This window comes from Gallus gallus, chromosome Z (genome assembly GCF_016699485.2).
Source record: "Gallus gallus isolate bGalGal1 chromosome Z, bGalGal1.mat.broiler.GRCg7b, whole genome shotgun sequence".
Classification (NCBI taxonomy): Eukaryota; Metazoa; Chordata; class Aves; order Galliformes; family Phasianidae; genus Gallus; species Gallus gallus.
The window spans coordinates 8,403,199-8,416,799 of NC_052572.1; the positions used below are offsets into that span (position 1 = coordinate 8,403,199).

The 13,601-nt window shown below is 46.2% G+C and overlaps 1 protein-coding gene across 3 annotated transcripts in view; it reads left to right on the forward strand.

Annotated features, from left to right (window-relative positions):
* Nucleotides 1-13,601, forward strand: part of DNAI1 (dynein axonemal intermediate chain 1) — a 135,036-nt gene that overhangs the window by 95,759 nt on the left and 25,676 nt on the right. For 2 of the 3 annotated variants that reach the window (XM_003642965.6, XM_040656597.2), the window contains exons 17-18: nt 1,376-1,524; nt 2,348-2,447. The exons of the other annotated variant lie outside the window; for it this stretch is intronic. In XM_003642965.6, the coding sequence (XP_003643013.1) occupies nt 1,376-1,524; nt 2,348-2,447 (249 nt within the window). The remainder of the gene's footprint in view (nt 1-1,375; nt 1,525-2,347; nt 2,448-13,601) is intronic. 3 annotated transcript variants of the gene reach the window in all.

Genomic DNA, 13,601 nt, shown 5'->3' on the forward strand with positions numbered 1-13,601 from the left:
CTGAACATTATGAATTATGAAGCAAAGTTACGGAACATGCCATTAAAGGCGATTTCGTTACCATAATTACATGCAAGCACAGTTGCTCAGAGCCAGAGTATGCACCAAACTATTAGCAAGCTGTAGGCACTGCCAGTAAATTTCAGTGGGACGTGAGCCCCATTCCTGCTTCTGTTTCCTGCCGTAGCCACCCTCCTGGGGATGGTAGAGCTGATGCAGTGCAGAAACTTCAGCACCCCTCATCCTGTACCTGTCCTAGCACACAAGGATATTGTAAACACAGCAGGTGTGAGTTACCAGGCAGTGAATGTCATGTGCCATAAGTAGTTAAGCCTCGCGATTAGTTAGAGCTTTGGTTTGCAAGAATTAAAGTCATGCAACACTTCAGCAATCCTGCTGCTCGGGCAGATGATGTTTTGCTGCATTCAGCAGGGAGTAGAGAAAGGTGCGGAAAAGTCCTTGTAGTGACACTACTGAGGCAGACTGACAGAAACTCCTGAAACCAACCCAAACTTGCAGCGTAGTTACGGCTTGCATGAAAAAACAACCAAGAGCATTACTTGTGACTGGGGATCCCAGTGGTTAATGAAGGAAGCCTTCTGTGGGAGGAAGGTGGGGGAGGATAACCTCATTTTTCTGTGAACGCGGAACTGGCAGGATCCTGATCAAGTCCCGTATCCTATTAGTGCCAGCAAGCGGATCATCATTTCTCCTCCCTTTCATGAGCTCACATAGCCAGTAGGGCACAGGGCAGCCCAGTGGGAGCATTATTCAGTGCTGGACAACCTCCAGGGCTCTTACACCCTTCTTGGGAAGTCGTGAGCCGCACGGGAAGAGCTACAGGTCAGGGCTGTATGGTGGGGTACACTGCTGCGACAAGCTGTCACAGGATGGTGGCAGAGAAGGGGCTGTAGACGTATTCACAAAACTTGTTAGAGCCAAAGGGTCTGATAGATCCTTCTTGTGCTGAGAATGCCATTACTGGAAGTTTTAATTGGAACAATCCAAATGCACACTGCTGGTGTGCTCCTGTGCAACATGAGAGCTATTTTCCCCTGCCTTTCTGAGAGCCCATTACAGAAGCACTGCAGGAGGTGGAGAAGCTCCTACGATGGAGAATGGGCTCTGTACCCTGCCTCCAGCTTTCAATCCAGCCTATTCCCATCTGTATGTCTGGCTCAATATTGCCTGCAGTTGGGGTGAAACAGCATGTGCTAAATGATGTTTGTAGCACTTCTGGGTACCAGCTGCCTCTTCCCAGCCAGCCCAGATGAGCCTGGGAGGCCATACAAATATTTGCACACATCTTTCTCTGGGAATACAAGCCCTGGAAGAAGGTCTAGCTCTGATTACTGACTAGTTCTTTCCATTGCAGTGTTCAAAATGCTATTCAAGCCAGTTTCTGGATGTGTTTGAAGCCCATCACATGGCTGTGGATTCAGTCAGCTGGAATCCCTACCACTTGAAAATCTTCATTTCCTGCAGCTCTGACTGGACAGTCAAGATCTGGGATCATACCATCAAGTAGGTCCTACTGGGTCCTGGTACGGGTAGCGAGGTCCAGCCTAATCCAGCTGCATGTGTTGGTTCTGCTCAGACCTGAGTCTGTTTCACTCTAAGAAGCTGACATTGCTGTCTTATGTTCTTGATGGCTGATGAGTCAATCTAAAGGATGACGTATAAAGGTTAGCATTGCTCCAGAAATTTGCCAAGAAGTGCAGCTCAAGCAGACAACCTCACTGCCTTGCCACGGAACTGTCTACATTTCAGACTTGCTGTGGCAGGGTGATTCTTCTGGAGCAATGGCACAGGGGAATGTCAGGGGCTGGTAGGTGGCCTCAGGGGTCAGATGCCTCCTAATAGGCAGAGGCAAGAAGTTTAAAACATTGGAACATTTAAAAATGCATAATGATGTTCAGGGCTATTGGTTGAGAAACGTCTGGTTTCAATCAGGAAACTGATTTCATTGTAAATCAGTCAGAGTCAAATATTTCCTGTTGCCAATACTGCTTTAATATTCAATGTCAGAGGTACAGAGAGGGAAGATCACTTTTCCCTGTATGATTATTAAGCACAGAGTCCCACTGTGTGCAGTAAAAGCTTTCAAAATGATTGCAGAAAGAAATCAACATGCTTCTTTTATTCGCAGTGCAGTGAGATTAGGTTGAGGTTCAACTCTGCAATGTCTTTGGCTCAGACCCTGGCTTGTGTTTGGCGTAAGAAAGTATCCCATATCCCATTCCTGAAGCTGGCATTTAACACAGGCTGCAACATCCAAGTGTTTTTATCTCAGTGTTTCACTTTCAGAGTGATATGTTTTTAACTGTGCCTGGATCTCTCTTTACAGGACTCCAATGTTTATTTATGACCTGAATGCTGCTGTAGGGGATGTTGCCTGGTCCCCTTACTCTTCCACAGTCTTTGCAGCAGTCACCACTGATGGCAAGGTGAGTGACTGGGAGCAGCAGACTGAGAAAATGTCAAGGGAGATGAAGGCCAAGTATGAGGACAGGTCAGCCCAGTCTGGGCGACAGGCACATCTGGGAGCTGAGGATCGGCTGCCAGCAGGAATCCAGCCCAGTGACTGAAGCTGGTTTGTTTGAGGCTTGCCTGGGCTTCATAGAGAGGCAGGGTCACTTTGGTGACTTGAGGCCCCAAAACTATTAATTCCATTTTTTATCAACCTGATTTCAGAGGACATAGATGTCCTATGGAGCTGAGAAAACCTAGGCAGCAGCATTTCTTACTCCTCCTACCCATGGGCCTTGCCACACTTATAAAAGCAACAGGGCCAGCTGTGCAGGCAAACTGATGTTAAATCACAAATGGGTGAGCTCTTAGCAGTTATTGAGGATCAGCTGCATGTCTTGTGCAGCTTGACAAAACCTTCATAGATGCGTATGGACACTCTTCTGTAAGCATGGATCCTTCTTGATAAGATCATGGAGATGGTGATTCTTAGAGGACAGAAAGGAAAACTAGACAGGAGCCTGGGAACAGACTGTTTTTCCTATGTTCTTCTGCCCTTGACATGCATATTGCTGGGCATGCGTTGTTACTCTTTCTTGATGCCACTCTCCCTGCATTGAGATGAGTGTTGCAAACACATGCAAGTCCCAGTTTCTTCTTGCTGACATCAAGGGAGATGTTCTGCTTGCAATGCTACATGCCAAGAGAAAAACACTTAATTCTCTCTGTGTGAAAACAGCTCATTAAAGAGTGCTTCCCTAGAGATGGATAGATAGTGCTCAAGAGAAGAGGACCTCCAGCATGAGCTGATACCCAGGCATTGATTCCAAACCTCCAAGGTACAAGGAAGCAGCAGAATTAAGTGAATATATACTTACAATGTTACAAAAAAATAAAAATAAGAATCAATTATAGTAATATACCCAGACTCAGCCAACATAACTTTGTTCCCATTAAATAAAATGAAATCAGCATTTTCCCTTTGTGTCAGGCTGTCTCCAAGAGTAATGACTCGATAACGAAGTACTTAGAACAATCCTAATGTTGAGATGATGGCAGTTATATTTTTGCCCCTAGCCATCCATTCTAGTAGCTCAGATGGTTAATTTGGGCCTGGCACGTAGCCAGGGCACGTAGCTATCTGTCAATAGTGGTTTTGTACTGTAAGACCACATTGCTCTGTCACCCTGGGCTGCATGTTTTGCTGATGTAGATTGGAAAGTCTATGCAGTTTGGCCAAATTACTCCAGGAAAAAGATGGCCTTTATATATTCATATCGCTGAATTAGCAGCTTTATTGCAGTTTAACCTTTATATTGTAGCAAAAAATTCATTTCACTGATACAGTGGCTGAGGCTGAGAATTTGTCTCGCTAAGCAACAGAGATATCTTTACTGGTGCACCTGGGCCTCCTAAGAATTTCACGTTAGTGCAGCCTAAAGAAAGCAGTGTTGGTGCTTTTCCCTCTGCAGGTAGGATAGCTTGGGCCTTTATGTATTCCCCTTCTCCCATATACCATGTGTATTCCCTACAAGAGCACTTGTCTCAGCCCCAGAACTGGACAGAGTTCATTGAAAGCTGGGCTGAGCAGAGCAGAGCAGTGTTCAGTCTATTTGTGTCCTGGCATCTAACTGTGGGGAAGAGGAAGAGATGTCTGCAGGCAGTGAGACACCCTGGGCACTACTCACGTGAGCAAGGTTCTTTGTCAGAGCTTTACCCATTGCAGAGAAGCTCCTGTGGACTTGACATGTGCAATGAGGCGTTTCCGTCTCAGCTCTTGTCTTAGCCACTGCTGCCATGGCTCTAATTATGTTGCTGCAGAGACACATTTGCTACGTTATCTATGAGCCTTTAGTTCTTATGGGGCTGTGGATAGGACAGAAAACTAGCTTGTTTGGCAGTGCTGCGCCTAGGATTTTTTTGAGTAGGATCTAATTCTGCTCTATGTCTTTAATCTCTTGAAAATGACCATCATTGGACTGTCCAGCAGGAAAGACTGAGGTAAGAGCTGCCTTGCTGTTGCAGTAGACTGGCCAGGGCTGATGCTGAAAGCAATCCTGGTCCTCTGCACGAACCAGCAGGATAAGTCTGAGACATGGTTTAGTTTCTGTTTTAAACAAAACCAATTAGATCCTCAGTGGAAGTGGTTGTTTACAACCTTTTCATTCTGGAGGATATTCCACTTTGTAGTAGAACTCACTCCCGAGTCGCTCACTTGGGAGTAACTCAGCACTTCACGAAGGACCGGCTCTGCTAATGCTGGGGAAATAATCTACATTAACAGGATACAGAAAACTACAGGACGTGCAGCCAGAAAATAAATAATTGCATCCACATATAATTATGCCTGCAAAACCTGAAGGTTGCCTGGAGGTGGTTTAAAAATCAGGCCCTTATTGCAATCTTAAAGGAATGCTGGTTATATTTTGAAAAGCATTTCTTTACTCAAGCTGATGTGTCCAAAATGCATGTATTGGCCTCCCTGTTGATAAGACTGAGTTGGAAATCATTCTAACAATCTCCTGATACACGTGAATAGATGCATATTTAAGAAAAACTGTAAATATCTGGACCATTATATTAAAATCTATCTGTTGGCAGCTGGGCATCTCCTTCAGACAGCACCACCTCTTCATAAATAACCAAGTGAGCACGTTCTGCAGCTGGTACAACGGACAGTAAATGCTCCTGTTTATCATGTTCTGGATAATTTCCTCAGTGTCCTGCTCTGCCTGATGGCCGTTCTATTTCAGAGTGAGCATAAATGATTTGCAATGAAAATTGAAATAAAGTAAAATGATCCCTGAGATGTGCACATCTGTGCCAACTCTGCCTGAAAAGAAGCTCCCAGTTCTATAGCTAAATAAGTGGCTCGATTTTAAAAGGACAGTCAGCTGGTTTTATGGGTGGGCTATGAGTGGTTGCCAGTGAGCATTTGGCTTTGGTTTTAGTCAGTTTGCTAAGTGTGATGCAGTTATGTACTGTGATTGCATTTCAAGTGACAGGATGTTCCTTGAAGACTCCACAGTGTTTCCTAAAGCAGGCAGATGGAGATACCTGTTATTTATGAACACGAGCCCGGCTGCACAGATGCCTGGCTGCAGGTTTGCAGCCCCTCCAGGCCATCTCCTGCAGGGACCTGGGTGCAGTATTGATGTGATTAGCAATGAAATAAAATGAGGTTAGATAACACCTTGTTTCCATGGCTTTAGGCTGTAAATGGTAAATCCTGACATGAAATAAAAAGGCTAGCTGAGATGGGAGGTCTGCTTTGGAAATAATAAAGTACTGTGGAGGTGGATTTGGATGCCTAACTCCTACACTTAGGGTGCAAGAGATCTAGTGACACTGGTCAGCTTATTGTAAGGGTAGAAGACAGGGAAATGGGTGGGAGTGGGATTCACTCCCTGTGGCATTCAGCTGGATTTTTATTTGGGATCTTGGCTTGAGCCTATCTCAAACTTACACTTAAAGCAGAAATAAATACCGAAACATATAAAAGCAGGACTCAGATGTGAAATTTCTCTCTTGGGATTCTTTTCTTCCTTTCCTTACGAAAGGAAAGTTAAGTTTCCGAGTCTGGCTCACTCATGTGAATGTTTTCTCCTTCTGAATTCATCCATGAGTTGTTATACCTGGTAAAAAAGCCAGAGACTGCTGCTGCGAGTGTTCCCAAATGCCTGAATCCCAGGCTAGAGGCCACAGCCACCTTGTGGAATGACTAATGATGCTGTCAAGCTGGGCTTGGTCAGTCTGGAAAAGGAATGGCTTTGTGGATACCTAACAGCAAACTGTCAGTGCCTATGGGGAGGTCATCAAGAAGTTAGAGCCGGGTTCTTCAAAGCAGTGCATGAAAGGATGATTCTGGAAATTAAGAAGAAATTCTTTCCTATGAGACTGGAACAGGCTGTTGGAGAAACTGTGGATGCCCCATCCCTGGAGATGTTCAAGGCCAGGCTGGATGGGGCATCGTACAACTTGATGTAGTAGAAAGTGTCCGTGTCTATAGCAGAGGGGTTGGAACTAGGTGGTCTTTAAGGTCCCTTCCAACCCAAACGTTCTATGGTTCTATGACAGCAGCTGAAATGAGTTGAAACGAGAGGTTTGGACTGGATATAAGGAAAAACCTTTTCATCATTAAGGAAGTCAAGCAGTGCAGCACCTTATTCAAATAGGCTGTACTATCTCTGTGCACAAAGTTCTTAAAGACCAGTTTGGGCAGAGCCCTGGACAACCACGTGTGATCTCAGGAGGTTGGACAAGAGACTTCTGGGAGTCTCTTCTAGCCTGTATTATCTTCTAACCCTGAGACACTACATCCTGATGTGAGAAGGAGGATTCCAGGCTTTTGCAGCAGGAGGCATGCAATAAGTACAAGTCCATTTTCTGTTCTGTTTTTGTGGTTCAGGTCCTTCATGACTAATACAATAAGGGCAGGGTGATGTTACAGTTATCCTTAGTAAATATTGATAGCTTCAAGATAAATGCCATCTGAGTATACACTCTGCAGAGAAAGCCACGCAGACATATGCTCCATGGCCCTTCCCCCATTACTAAAGCTGTTGACCTTTCAAGATATGAAATACTTGAGATGATCCAAACCTTCAGGAAATTAACTAATGCTTTGTGCTTCTCAGGAAAAAATATACCCTTTCCTGATGATATAAACAGATTTTACTGAACAACTGCTTTGTATGAGAAGTCTTGAAGACCAGGTTTCTGTTGTATCTCATATACAGGGTAAGATGCTGAAGAAATGCAAGTCATCTTGAAAGCCATCATTTCCCACTTAGGAGAGAAACACTTGTCAAGCACTGCTCTATGTGCTGTGTGTTTACAAAACAGTTCACAGAGACTTTCTGCCTGTTTAACTTTGACTGGAAGCAAAAAACAATCTCTGTCTTTAAAGCTCGTGTGACTTTGCAAATAAGAGCCTTGCCTAACATTTCAGGTATGCTGCTATTTCTTCAGGTGTGTTGGACCTTCTCCTGCCTCACCTTATAGAACATGAGTCAGGCATAGGCATACTGGCAGACCTCTCAGCATTGTTCAGTGCTTTTGCCCAGGAAAATGAGGACTGTGAACTCCCAATGGCTGCAGATGTCTTTCCTGCCATGTCCATGTCTTTCCTCCTACACTTCTGTAGTAGCCTACCTGAGCCTTGCATGGCTTCCCCTGTCTCTGTAGGGCTGGACGATCACTAGGGTGTGAAAACAGTGAGTACAGATGCCTTTCTCATCCTGCAGAAGGACCTCTGAGCAGGCTGAAGTGCGCAGAGACTTTCTTAAAATGGCTTCTAAATTGCATTCACAGCAAAGCGGTTGTTTTCCAGTAAAACTGTTCATTTTCTTCCACCACAAAACATAAAAGGCTCTTTCTTATTCCCTGCTGAATCTTTAAGATTGATGTGGATGGATGGGCAGACTCCTGTCTGCTTTAAAACATGGGCTGGTGACATGACTAAGCTAAGTGAGGTAGATGGGCAGAGTCCTTAGGATTAATGCTGCCTTCCTCTTACTCTGTGCCAACCAGGCTGCCCTTGCTTCTCTTCCTCCCGCCAGCACATTCTCTTTGCACTGGGATTTCTCTCCCAGCAATTGCTCTAAGTCCAGAAGGCTTTGGTCTGTTCATACAGGGTCTGATTCCTCACCTCTATCCTGCTGCAGCTCCCGTGCTATCATGGGGTGTGCTGGTGGGTTCCAGACCTAAAGGTGCATCAGGCAGCTCAGGACATGTCTGCTCACTGCCTCATGTCCCGTAGCAACTGTGTCACAGGTGAGGTAGTTCTGTGAGCACGGTGGTTGTTTTTGGTGAAAAAACAAACTGATGAATTTAAACCTCTTTCATCGGTGTTCTTTGCATGGATTGTTTTTTATTCAGATGCTCCCAGGCCAGTTTTTCATTACTGTAGCTATTGCTCTTTCAGGTTATGAAATACAGCATTTAAACAAAACCCACCTGCTGAGACTAACTACTTCATTCAGCCACACAGGAACCAAGTTTGCTCTTTTCTGCTTGTACGAATGTATGAGTAGGGACAAATGCCTTGGGCAGCATCCCCAAAGATATCTTTGATTAACCTGTTTGACTTTGCACGACTTTGCTTACTGAGCCTATCAGGAGTATCTGAGAGAGTTTAGAAAGCTGCTCAGAGATGGTTTTCTGCTCTTTGCTATCAGCAGCCACTAAGAATGACCCCTCACTTAGGTTTGAATTTGCAAGTGGCAACAGTTGGCATTAAGGCCACTAGGACCCCCTCAGCTGTATGCCCCATCCTCCTGTACAGAGGCAGCAGATCCTGAGCCTTGCTGCTTATTGTTTGGCACTTTACAACAACCTGGAATCTGTGCTGGTTCTTTTTAAATGCCAGTCTCCAAGCCATGACAGTTCAATATCTGTCTTATGAATAGCTTTATTGGCCTGCCACAGGGCAGACAGTGGCAGACAGCAGGGACTGCGTGCCCCATCAGACTCTGTGCTGCCCGTGCTTGCACCATTGCCTGTCTTCTGACCCACTCCAGCAACCAGTGCCTACCAGGCACTACCTAGGAACCAGGACATGTGAAGGGATGGAGTCTGATCCTGATCTAAGAAGAGGCAGTCTCAGCCTGACACCAGGGGCTGCACTGTGGGTCACTGTAGGAATGGAGCAGGGGTACTGGTGCAGCTGGTATGTATTCATGTGGCATAGCCCAGGAGCCAGTAAGGAAGTGGTTGAAGCAGTCTCTCAGTTCTTCGCCATCTATCTGAGATGGGATATCAGAGCAGGGAAGTGTTTGAGGACTGAAGGAAAGACTGTTTCCCAGTCTTTAAGGGCATGACAGTGCAGGAGAGATTAGGCAGCCTAAATACACTATCCAGAAAGATATTGAATGGAATATTTGTAAGCACTGCTAGATCATAGAGCAGCCAGTCTAGTAAGGCTTTTGTAAGGCCATGTCACATAAAACTGATCTAATACAGTTTTTGAGAGTAACAGCCCTGGTAGGTCAGAGGAAGGATATACAAAACATCTATACGGGGTGACTTCAGGAACTCCGTTGGCACAAATGCGTAAAGAAAGGTGAGAAGATGGATGTGGCAGAGTGGAAATCATCCTCAGCAGAGCGCACAAGGACTGGGGCTGGCGCTGAAACCCAGCAGCAATTATGGTAGGACTAAGTGGACGGGACTTAAAAGTGCTTTAGTGCCAGAACTGAAACTGTAAATGAGCTCAACAGCCTCAGCAGCAATTTGCAGTCAGTGAGATGAAATTCAATAAAGACACAAACCAAATGTGCAATATGAAATGAGCACTAACTGGGAAGCAGCAGGACCATAAGGCCGGGTCTGGCTGCAGCACCACGCTCCTGCCAGCACTGCAGCTGTGCTTCCAGCTCAATCCCTGTGAGATGCTGGGGGCACTCACCCCAGGAGCACCAGTGGAGCTCAGACTGGATGTGCTGGACATCTCTTCTGTTAGAGCAGGGATGGCAGCACAGCACACAGGTACTGACTGCTTCTGCCAGGCTGGCATCACACAAGTTTCACTGCAGATTAGTTTCTCTGTTTGGCTTTCACCTTTCAGAAGTGATCGGAACAGTAACAAATTAAATTTAGTATAATACCAGGAAGAAAAAGAAGGCTTTGTGAGGAGGTGTGAGAAACATTAGCTCAATTTGTGATTCATTCCAAAGCATGCAATTAATGTTAGAGAGGGAAACATAAAAGAGTCGTTGGCAACATAAGAAAATCTTATTAGACCAAACTGAAGTGCAACCAGCTCTGGCATATGATGTATCAGCTATTTAGCACCAGATAACAGCATTCAGGAGAATGCAGGACCAAGACATGCAGGAGATGATCATAATCACTGAGACTGCCAGAGCAGAGCTGGTTGGCAGGAAGTGCTGACTGACAGGAAAATTAGCTCAGATACACGAGCACTTTCTTGTAAAACAATGTGACAGGGTTTTCTGTGGAGGTTAAATGGTCCTCAGCCTGTCTGAATGAATAACAGCTCTTCCACATGCTGAGGCTTTGGTTTCCTGCTGCCTTGTGGGAGCTCAGTCAAATCAGCTGAGGTTGTTTTCCTACCATGTCAAATCAGGAGTGACCCAGTTCTTAGTGAACGAGGCAGAGAAGAGAGATGAAACCCTAAAGAGGAGCCCTCCCCTCCAGCCCTGTGTTAAGCCAGGTGGTACAGAACTTCTCTTCCTACTGTTGTGCACCCCAGAGCAGTATGCAGAGATGCTGCAGCGCTGAGCTACTGCAGACCTGGGGGATGTGCTTGGTGTTCTCCTGCACCCCAGGGTGTGCAGCCAGCCCTGGATAGTGAGCCTGCCCAGACCAAGCAGTGGCTTTTATAGATGCCTGCTCATCTTCCTGAGCTCAAAGCTAGCACAGAGATTGCTGTAATAAAGCTGGGGCCCTAAAATGTATTTGTAGGTCTGTCTGGTGCTGGTGTCAGGCAGCAGCAGATCTGCATTCCTGAGCCATCCTTGCAAAAGCAGTGCAGCAATGAAAGTTTACTGAGTCAGGTCCTCTGCCCTCCTGCGGAACCTCTGCCTGCTCTGTGCATTGGAGGGACCAAGGAATGTCTTAAAACTCATTCAAGTTACTAACGTAAATTGAAAACATCTTCTTACAGAAAATGAGCAGTACTGGAGCTGCTCCCCTGATTGACCTGGCTGCAGTGAGACTATAGCAATAGCATAAAGTCAGTCCTCCACCACATGAGGCAGTTTGGCCTGGATGCAAGCAGGGGCTTCTCTGCCTGCACAGTGCCTTTAGGAAGCTCCAGTGCAAGGGTTGGGGGTCACCTGTCAACTCATTAAATACATGACTTGAGAATTTGAAACAAGTCATCTGTAGAGTTTACCAATGGGTGAGGTACCATGATTCAGTCAAGAAAATCAGGGAAATCCATCACACAGGCAGTGAAAGCCAATCAGTGAAGGAGATGTCAACAGGTAAAGGGCAGCGTGATACGCAGCATGATATTAAATCATCCCTCACCTTTTGCTCTGGCGCTGATTTTATTCTGTGTTGCCAAGTTACCAGGTGCATCTGCTTTGCTCTTACATACATACATAGCTTCCCATAGCGTGAGTTTTGTTTGCTACCAGTTTGTTTTTGAGCACAACTGGCACTGTTCTGGCCACTGGTGGGGAATGAGGCCTTGTAAATCCGGGAGAATAGGACAGGAAAGGCTGCAGCCACTGCAGACCCAGCTTCTGTTTGAGGCATGCAGTAAAGGTCTGGGTGGCTTGTGGGCTCCCATCTTCATAGACCACAAAAGTTGAGTAGGCTGCTGTGCTGTAGGACAGTGAGGGCAGAGGGGTGCAGGTCACCTTGGAGCTGCTACGGCTGCTGGGCTGTGGGAGCTTAGGCTGGCCTTTGAGTTGAAGGTGCAGTTTGCAGAGCGAGCAGGGAAACGTGAAGAGTTTGAAATTAAGAGCATGGTTTGATGCTGGAGCTGTAGGAATAGCCTTGGATTTACGCTGTGCCAAGCTTACAGAGTGGCCACGCAGAGTCTCAGTGGGGAGCTGTTGGGTGTGGAATATATTTGCATGATTCTGGATGCGACTGAGTTGGATTTCTTCTCCAGCTGTCTGAGAGTCAGGCATCAAAGCAGCTCATTTGTGTTAAATATTTTCTGCAACTCTTAACACAGCTGTTATAGCCATTATTGCCAGTACATCAAGCATGGAGGCTCTGCTGTTGCCTTGATCATAATTAAAAAAACGTTCTTATTGATTAAAAGCATCTGACTGAGGTTTCAGTATTCCCCTGATCCCATCTCAGAGGTAGCTGGGCATCTACTTAACTTCGGTGCTCCTCTTCAGGGGCTGCTGACTTATCAGAGGCTTTGCCCTTCCGTCTAGGAGAAGCTTGCTTTGAACATCTGTCTAGCAGATCTACCATCAGTGTCAGGCTCTCTGGGGCTGTGAGTCCAGGTTTCCTCTGACAGCTGTTGATACCAGCTCGTAAATCCCCGTGCTGTGAGGAACTGCCTAGCTGAACACGTTGGGCTTCATTTGGAGTGTGGTAATTGTTCTCCTGCATTTCTTTGGGGTGGGTGCACAGTTTTACAAGGACCATAAATAAAAGAGTTGTTGGAGTTGCTGGTTGCTACCCGGTGCTTTCTTCTCTGCAGCTAAGCTGGGGACTGCAGATGGGGATTCTTGCCCTTTCCCATTACAGCAATTTTCAGATTTCCTTTACCTCTCTCTGTACCTCTCCACAGGTTTCTTGTTCTCAGGGTCTGATTTATGCTCCTCTGAGGAAGTGGCCACATATTGTTTCCAAGCAATCTATAACAAGAGAACTGAAATGCCCTTTCCCATTTTCTCAGTGCTTGTTAGCATGAATGAAGATGTCTCCTATGGCCTACAGGCTGCCACCCCTACGGGCCCGTGGTTTGCTCCTGCAGGATGTGCAGGAGATATCAGAGAAAAGCAAGAAAGTTATATTTTCTGCTTTGAGGACCATGAGCAAATTACTGTATTCTCCATGGATTCACTGAACTGTGAAGTGTCACATTCTGTGAAGCATCACTGTCTTGCCACATTGCTGGAGGTACAAGCCTGGGTGCTGCTATGGCGTTGAGTGAGGATGGGTAGAAGCAGCCTATAGGAGTCCATGATGATGCAACATGCTGTATGTCAGAAAGCATGTAAATGTGTTTGTCTGCCATGTTGGAAAGTTATGCAAATATCAGCCCTCATCAGACCAATTTCCACCTGTGTGTGTGTGTCTGTGTGTGTGGGGCAGCTCTGCCACTGTGGGTCTGACACTGGAGTCACACACAGGGTGAAGTGGCACTTGTCTGGCTGCAGGAGGAGGGGGTTCATCTTGTGAAACCTGAGAGGATGCCTTTGGAGGACAGTGGTCATCTACCTCTGGAGAGGTGAAGGTCAACTGGAGTGATGGGGAGATGCTGTGTGCTGCTGGTGACTCTCTGGGATGGGAGATGCAGCTGGAGCTGTCTCCATATCCTTAATCCCATGACCACCATGGGATCCCTGAGCCACCATGGCAGCTGGCACTAAGAACCTCAAGGACAGCTGTGGGGTTTCAGTCTTGTGTTCTTAGGGCAGAAAGCCTTGCCCCAAACCCCATGCCAATCTGCAGCCAGTGCTGATCACTGT